General features: G+C 39.4%; 1 protein-coding gene across 1 annotated transcript; it reads right to left on the reverse strand.

The window, feature by feature from the left end:
• Window positions 1-277: 277 nt before the first annotated feature.
• On the reverse strand, window positions 278-7,423 carry LOC119917870 (tricarboxylate transport protein B, mitochondrial-like; the record flags this gene model as incomplete). Its single annotated transcript, XM_038738286.1, has 5 exons — window positions 7,064-7,423; window positions 3,297-3,404; window positions 1,818-1,917; window positions 667-805; window positions 278-472 (listed from the first exon to the last, which is right to left on the reverse strand). Coding segments are annotated over exons 1-5 (654 nt in total), but the record flags the coding sequence as incomplete, so codon positions are not given.
• Between the last annotated feature and the right edge of the window lie 1,890 nt (window positions 7,424-9,313).

The following is a 9,313-nucleotide window of genomic DNA, read 5'->3' on the forward strand; positions in this document are numbered from 1 at the left end:
AACAAACAATTATGATAAAAAAATCTTTTTTCAACAAATGCATGAGTAAAAATAAGGAAAATCTTTTTTCAGTGCCTTTTCCTCAACAAAATAAATATACTAATAGAAAAATTAGATTCATGATTCATATGAATTAAATCATCATGAATTAAATCAAACATTTTATTGAACATTTGTATATTGTTACTGAAAATAACAAATTATATCGCAATAATTATCATAATTGTTAATGAACTTTTCAGGAGGAATAAGGCTGAAGAAGAAATATATTATCTACATGATGGATGTGAGGACTCAAACACATGGTAAGACGAAGAGTGGTGGAGTGAAACAGTAGGTGGCAGTAAAATCCAACTAACCCTTCAGGAATGAAGAAACCCTCCTTACCTTCAGTTCTAACAATCTCCCTCACCCCGTGGAAAAAGCCCTTGTACTTTGGCTTTGCTGATGTCTGATCATGGATAAATTTGACCTACAATGACATAATGAAATGATCAATAAGTGTAAAGAATCAAAACAGAGATGATAAATAACATCTGAGGCATGCAGATTTCTGCAAACAATAATGCTTGGAGTAATGCTGCAGTCTGCAAAACAGCTATAGACATATTATTTGTATTTTAGTACAATGGATCGCATGTTTAATAATGCTGGGTTTTTTTTTACCTTAACTGTCTCCATGGGACAGACTACAAACACAGCTTCTGCCACTCCAGCCCCCAGGCCACAGAGGAATCCTCGCTTGCTGTCTAGTTTACCGTTTTCATCGCGCATCTTATTACTGAGGAACTCAAACATCCCAAACCTGTAGACGTTAGCACAAAGATGAATGACTCAAAATATGAAATAATCTGTATCACTTTCTAATAAGGCATCCTTTATAAAGGGTTTATAAGTTGTAGTGGCTTTGTACGGCTTAAGCACAACTTTTGGGTTGCCAGGTTGTTAAAAGATCCCTTTTGTGGTTGGACCCTTTATTTATTTATCAAAATATATTATTTTGGTAGTCACCAAATGGAAGGATAAAGACCAGCCAAATGGTTTACACATTTAAACGACCTGGCAACCCAAACAACCGTCTTATTAGAGCTGAAACGATTTTGCAATTAATCACTTAATCGATTAATATAAAGATAATCAGTAACTGTTCTGATAATTAAACAACTAATTTCACCTTGGAATTCAGAAACTTGCGATGGACATTGTTTTAATGTTTTCTGACATTTTTTAGATGAAACAATGAATCTATTCACTAAATATGATCTATTAGGCAAACGATTGTTAGTTGCAGCTCTGGTTCTTATTGATGACTTTAATAACCATCTTTAAGCATTTATAAATTGTTTATCAACCACGAACAAATATTACAAATGATTAGAAGTGATTACAATATTTATTTTTTTTTGATAGATGTGTCTACGATTGTTTTTGATTAATCTCTTAATTAACTGTACAGAATATGAGAAGACTTGGAAAATCTCCATCACCAATAACCCAGAGCCAAAGCTACTAATCCATAACCCAAAGATTATTATTACTATTCATAGTAATATAAACAGAAAAAAACAGCTAATCCTCTTGTTTGGGGAGCTGGAACCAGAGACTGAATGGCATTTTGCTTGATAACTAATGGTACTTCTACAGCTAGAACACTTTATAAAGGGTGCTTTGTGGTACCAGACAATCAATACTGAAGTTTTGTTTTACACATCTAGCAGCCACATCTGAGATCACAGTGGAGGTATACTGGAAATAAGACATTCATAAAGGTTGTGTCTGTGTGTGCTCATGAGTGTAAGGTTGGAGGGTTTCTGTACCTGACAGCTGCTTTAGGTATAGAGCCATACAGCAGTGAGCTTAGACCTCTGTAAAGACCCCTCACCCCATGACTGTTCACCGTCTGCTTCACACAGTCACCTGCAGGAGAAACCGAAGGGAATGAATGACGGAAGGAGAAACAAGTAAGATTACAAAACAATGATTTCTTGCATCCGTATCAAAAGACTTCTGCACTGCTGCTAACAAAAGCTCACTCGGGCACCATATTCAGCTGCTTAGTTGTGAAAATCTTAGCTATGTCTCAAGTTAAAAGACGATAAATGTGAATTTCTGGGTTTCACGCGTGTCTATTGCAGCTCAAAACAACAGCCCGTCATACTAAGCTTCCATGAGTAAACACGATCTATGCCAAAGTTCACAAGCTGTCATCGAACAGATAACAAAGACTTAACTACGCAAATACACACTTGTTTGAACTCAAATCTGCACCAACACAATGTCTCAAGTTACTATGGGCTGTTACTAAAGGTAGAGTCTAAACTTTGGATCTTAAACTTCAGTTGAGTTCAGTGAGACAGCTGCTGATTAACTCAGTATGGACCACTGATCAACTGTGAGCTGATGCAGGATCTGTAGACACCATTTATACTCGAAACAGTCACTTCATAATGTAGTAGATCTAATCATGGCAACTCATGAAAGAATGACGAATGACTTATTTAATTGGTTTTATCAACGACGTTCCACTATATCTAAATAACTAATTTCTAAAATACAACATTACAATTTTACAGGGTTAGAACTTTATTTCCACTGTTGTATCCCTGGTGTTTATACAGTCCATCAATCAGAGACAGATATTCAATTGCTGGGATTAAGAAATATGACAAAATAGGACTGCAACTAACTATTTTCAATGTTGATTAATCTGTTGATAATTTTCTCAATGAATCAATTACTTGTTTGGTCCATAAAATGTCAGAAAATGGTTAAAAAATGTCAATCACTATTTCCCAAAGCCCAAGATGACATTCCTAAATGTCTTGTTTTGTCCACAAGCCAAAGATATTCAGTTTACTGTCATAGAGGACTAAAGAAAAGAGAAAATATTCACATTTAAGAAAGCAAAATCAGAAAAATTTCTTCTTTTGTTTCTTAAAAAAATACTCAAACTTCTTAATCTGTTATCAAAAAAGTTGGCAATTAATTTAATAGTTGAAAACTGATTTAACTGTGGCAGCTCTAATTAGAAAATGATAACTAAAAAGCCAGAGATAGTTTAAGATGCAAAAATCAATGTATTAAAAAGTAAAGTATAACAAACATTAAGATTTCCACATTCTAAAACAGGATATCGTCTAGAAACTACAACCTCGGTATTAAACATAATAATACCTCTCTGACAATACCAATCAAAACAGAACATTATTATCTTTGTACGGCCGAACTGTTGTTTTAGACTGCATTGGATTTTACAGTTCAGGTAAGATATAAACAGACAGTGAACAGAAACTCACCGATGCTTTTGTATTTGGGAGGATTTGCCCTTTCGTCAAGCTGCAGCTGCGTTTTAACGTACTCTGTGGGGAAGGTGATGCAGATCTCTATGCCTCCTGCTATCCCACCTGAAACAATAGCAAAAACACTCTGTAGGCGGAAACATTTTAATGTTTATTTCAGTCAACACTACACAAGTGCATTTCAGGGAGAAAGAGGCATTCATTTATAAAACTGCATCAACACACCAAACTCTTACAGGCAGAAAGTATAGCCACGTTTTTCTTTATCTAATCTACTTTACAAATATTACTTTCTTTGACTATTGTGCACTATTCATAAGAATGTATGATCTATTTGCAATGCATAAAATTGTATTTAAGTATTATTATTATTGTTATTATTATTTGTACAATCAAAAACTTGTTTCACAAACTACAAAGTTTGGTTTTAATAGGCCGAAACAATTAGTCCTGTATGTTAAAGGTAGTTCCACAATATTCCCACAGTATCTTTTCACAATTTTACTGATAATAAACTATTTTTATAGCACATTTCAGGTCAATTCAAGTTTTTATTTATGAACCTCATTTAAAAACAACCGAAGCTGACCAATGTGTTGAAAAAAGTTATACAATAGAAAATAAAAACTAAAAACCAGATAAAAATGCGTTTTAAGACGAGACTTAAAAGTCTTGGTGATGTGAAATATAAACATAAAGATGCAATACAAGGTGCTTCACATAAAGCATAAAATGCAAATAAACACGAAGATGCATTAACAAGCAGGAAGTTTGCGTTTGTGTCCACGCCTGCGATACAGTATTTAGACAGCGCCACCTTAAAACCCCGTCTGTCACCCATCTGCAGTTCAACAGCAAACACGCAGCCAGCATCTGATTGGCTCGGCGTCTGCCTACAGTTTCTCCCCCTGGCCTGACTCCAACTGAAGGGGGTGTGTAGCCAGCAGAGCTCATCACCCTGCAGCAACAGGGACTAGCAGTCAGGGAGTAGTCTGAATCCGCTGATGTGTTCAGAAGAGACAAGTTAGAAAAGAAACTTGAGCGTTCTGTCAAAAAAGCACAGCAGGTGTGCAGCTTTTAGTGCAAAACAACAGGTTTGATCAGTTATCCTGGTAACACCCAGGCCTCTACTGATATCTTCCTGAATTCAAACAGATACTAAAGATACAAAGGCCTTAAAAATAGAGTAACTGTAAAATGGTAACATCACACATACAAAAACAGAAACCCAACACACCAGCGGTTCTAGTCTGAGCTCATGCATGCAAGCCGTGCTGCTCGTGCAATCATAAGATTACAGTTAAATAAATTATTGTTTTCGCCAGAACAGGGGTTTTCAAAGTCTGAGCCTCAGACAAAGCTTAGAAAAAGGCGCCACCTCACAACCTGTTAGCTTACTTACTTAGTTTCACTCAATTAGATATCTACGGGACCAGGATCATGTCATTTGATCCCATACACACCCAACACTTGAGCCATGATAGCCTAATATTACTGTTTAACAAATCCTTAGACTACATCAAATATAACAAATGTCATAAGGATGATTGTTTCTGAATGATGGGAAAGACAGTAAACTTCCCCAAAACTACAATCTCTGAACTCTCTTTTAAACGCGTGCTTTGAAAACCTCTGCACAACAACATCCAGAGCATCTTGGCGACTAAACCGGAGTCGTTAAAGTGCTGGTTACGGCACACCCCGGCATTCCTTTGGTTAGAGACAGACTGACTTCACAAGCTGAAGCTCGACCTACTAATTAAGCTTGAATTAAAAAAAAAAAAAAAAAAAACAGTCCACATCATCATCATCTGCAAACAATCCTCCATGTTGTACCTGCATTACATCCCTGTATTCAAGCTGGAAAACGATAAAGAGCCAGTTTATCGAGTCCGACATGTACAGACACAGGTTTTTAGAAAGTGAGTGTGGGGGAGAGGGCTGTTTGCTGCTGAATCTTTAACCTGTCAATGTTTATTTTCTACGTATATGTTAATTTATATTTGCACAAAGCTCTGAAGTAGTAAATCAGCCTGTAGTTCTTCAGACCAAATGTGACTGGCAGGTGTTGTTGCTCACGTTTTATTGTTGTCTTTTTTCTAATATTTTACTGTGTAAAGCACTTTGTGAGCACTCTGTGAAAAGGTCCTAAACTAAACTGTACTTACTTACTTTAGCCTTACTATAACATTAATAATAATACAATAATACAATAATACATGTTAATATATGTTATGTTAATTACTAGAATAGTGTACATTTATAGTATTCACAGGCTAAGGTAATGCTAGTATTTGTCACGGATTAGATAATGTTTGTGTGAAAATTTTGGGACATGTTTCCCTATTTTTTGCAGAGTTAGATGAAAAGATTGACAAGATAAAAATGTGAAGCTACAGCTAGGAGACAATTAACCTAGCTTAGCATAAAGACTGGAAACAGGGGGAAACAGCTAACCTCGCTCCGTCTAATGGTAACAAAATCAAAGTGTAATAACTACAAGATGTAATGTGCTGGAATATTTCTTGGCTAGGCCCTGAGACTTGCTGTGACAGAGCCACGCTAGCAGTTTCCCTATGTTCCCAGTCTTTGTGCTAAGCTACGCTAACTGTCACCTGGCTTTAGCTTCATATTTAATGGACAGGTGTGAGAGTGGCATTAATCTTCTCATTCTACATTACACCAGACAGCTGATACGTGCATTTCCCCAAATGTCTTGTTGTTTTTTTGTGTATATGACCAAAATAAAAACAACAATGTATTTACTAAGCTGTGTGCACAGTTAATGGTGTTATAAAGCCTTTATTATTCTCTTGTGACTTCCTGATAGATGCTTTGTCATCCTATAAGCTCAATGAAAGTGCATTTCTTTATCTGATTTTTGACCACATACTCTCTATTATTAGGACTAAAATACCCTTCCTTACTGCAGTTTTACTGCACATCTGGCCTTGAGTGAATAAGAAACAGCATGGAAATTCACCTTGACAGTGTGAGCCCATTGCAAAAGGTCCTGTAGTAAACATGTGACAAGCGTGTCGTAACCCTGTAACATGTGTGCAGAGGCTGACAGAGCAATCTGCTTTGTCATCCTGGCTCATTGCAGCTGAACATGGAGACCAGGGCCTCTGAGGACACTGTATTAGGACACCAACTAAACAGCTGACAGTAAAGTACAGTTATGACAAAGCTTTTGCTTTTGATTGGTAAATTCAGCTGTCAGCTCTTTATTACGTCCTCTTGATGATGCAATGTCGCCACTGATCGTTGCCCTGTAGTATTTACTCTGCTCTGTGTGGAGTTTGAGCACCTGTCATTGATTGACTAATAAGAAGGGCAGGTAGTCAGAGTTCATGTCAGTCTGGTTTCTTCGAAAAGGACATGTGGCACGCTGTTTAAAACACACACACACCAGCCTGTCCATCCTCCAGGAACTTGGGGTTTGGGGTCCTGTCCAACCCCAAGTTTTACTGAGCGCAGGATCTGTCCTGAGACTTCTGACAGGCTGCAGGACCAAGGCATTGCAGAAAGTTTGACTCTCGCTTCCACAATGAGAAGGAGAGTCTTTAAGATGATCAACCCCACTTTATCCTGCCTGCAGTGCATTTAACCGAATGTACTTTTAGAAAAGAGTGCTGCAGCCGAGGCCCCCTGATAAACATCTGCATATTCATTAAGGTTCAGTGCCAGAACTTGTAAACAAGTTCCCCAGCCGCCTTGGCAGAGACACGTACTCCCCACAGTCCCACGCAAACTTTTCTTACCTGCCAGAATAGCCTTGCCAGGGTGCGTGAGTTTGGCTTTCCCCGCCGGAGCTGCAGCGGCCAAACACTTGGGTCTGTGAAACGGGCTCACGAATCTATTTTGTCCAGACATGACTGCGATTCACCGGCCTAACTTTTCTAAATCAATGCGGATCTGCTTTAAACCCGGTCAAGCCCTCATGCAGTGTGGGTGCTCTGAGCAGGAGTAGCGATGCAAACATTCAAAGGCCAGGCAGGAAGGCAGGCGGGCGGTGCTGACCATTGGACTTTTGCTCCTGACCTGGAGATGTTGATGAGAGGCTTGCTGTACTTTTCACAGTGAGAGCTCCCTCCGTGGCACACAGGGAGGCTGATAGCGTCGAGTCAGTGTGTTCACACAGGGCGGGGCAGGCCACGACACTTTCCCCCCCCGACGCGGAAAAACGCCATGTTTGTCACAAACATTTAAGGAGGACCGGAGAGGTTCTCTGCAAAGCGCCGCAATAAAGCTTCTTGTCTGCCAGGTTGTTGCTGCAAAGTTTCTGGCCCACTTTAAAATGCGACATGCAGCCTGTAGCGGGCGCTGTTTCTCACCCCACTCCTGCAGAGAAATACATAAAAACTACCTGGGTCCTTTACTTGACTCTTCTCTCACTCCACTACATCTCAGAGGGCGATATTGTATGGCAAGCAGTTTTAAAATGTATTCCTTAAAACTTATTAGTCACCATATAAAAGCTGCTAGAACTTATTTATTAGTTACTAGTAACTATTCCAGTTACTAGTAACTTGTTTATTTTTTTTTACTAAACACTAATTGCACATTTTTATGGCATTTAAATAAGGGGCTCTGCAGTTCAGATATAATCTCTGATAAAAGCCCTTTTTAACATTTCACATTCTTTAAAACTTACTAGTCGCTCTTAGAAAACTACTAGTACTTATTGATTAGTTACTTGTAACCATTCCATTAATTACTAGTAATTATTCCCCTTTTACTAGTAATAATTGATTAGATACTAGTACTTAATTTTTAGTTAGGCCTACTATTAACTATTTCATAAGTTACTAGTAACTATTCGGACACAAGATATCTCTAACTCACAACATATCTTCAACAATGCAAATTAGCTGTTAAATATTAATTAGGATTTAGATACTAGGTCAAGCAGGATTGACCTATCAGCTGCCTTTGACACAGTCAACCACAGGATCCTGCTATCCGCTGTCTCAGCAATGGGCATCTCGAGTAAAGCACTCCTGTGGTTCGAATCCTACCTCTCGGGGCGTTCCTACAATGTTTTGTGGCAAGGACAGTTATCCTCCTCCCACTGCCTCTCCACAGGGGTGCCCCAAGGCTCAGTGCTTGGGCCCCTTCTCTTCTCAATTTACACCACCTCACTGGGGCCGATTCGCTCGCACGGCTTCTCTTACCACTGCTACGCAGACGATACGCAACTCTACCTATACTTCCCGCCAGGTGATCCCACGGACTGTATCAGACATATCTGCATGGATGAAGGCTTGCCACCTTCAACTAAACCTCTCTAAGACTGAACTCTTGGTCATTCCAGCCAAGCAATCTATCCACCATAACATCAAACTACAAATTGACTCCGCAACCATCACTCCAACCAAGGTGGTGAGAAACTTGGGTGTCATGATTGATGACCAGCTGTCCTTTTCAGACCATGTTGCTACTGTCTCTCGGTCATGCCGCTTTTCTCTATACAACATAAGGAAAATCAGGCCCTACCTCACTCAGTACGCCACCCAGCTTCTGGTACAGGCCATGGTTATCTCTCGCATGGACTATTGCAATGCCCTCCAAGCAGGTCTCCCAGCTTGTGCGGTGAAACCCTTACAAATGGTTCAGAACGCAGCAGCGTGTCTGGTTTTTGATCAGCCCAAAAGGACGCATGTCACTCCATTACTCAGTGACCTCCGTGGCCTCCAGAATCAAATTCAAGTCACTAATGCTGCATACAGAGTGACTACTGGGTCTGCTCCCATCTACCTAAACTCCATAATACAAACTTACGTTCCTTCTCGGCCTCTACGAACGCCGCCTGGCTCTGCCATCCCTTCACACAAAGCAATCCCAGTCCCGGCTATTCTCATCTGTGACACCACGATGGTGGAATGAGCTACCAAACGCCATCAGAGCAGGGGCGTCCCTCTCTAACTTCAAGAAGCTCTTGAAAACTCATCTCTTCCGAGAACACTTCCTCTAACTCATAACCTCTAACATGCACTTCCTGTGCTCTTCTT

Source organism: Micropterus salmoides, unplaced genomic scaffold (assembly GCF_014851395.1).
Source record: "Micropterus salmoides isolate LMB-PRFRI ecotype aquatic unplaced genomic scaffold, ASM1485139v1 Ms_hic_scaffold_2298, whole genome shotgun sequence".
Lineage (NCBI taxonomy): Eukaryota > Metazoa > Chordata > Actinopteri > Centrarchiformes > Centrarchidae > Micropterus > Micropterus salmoides.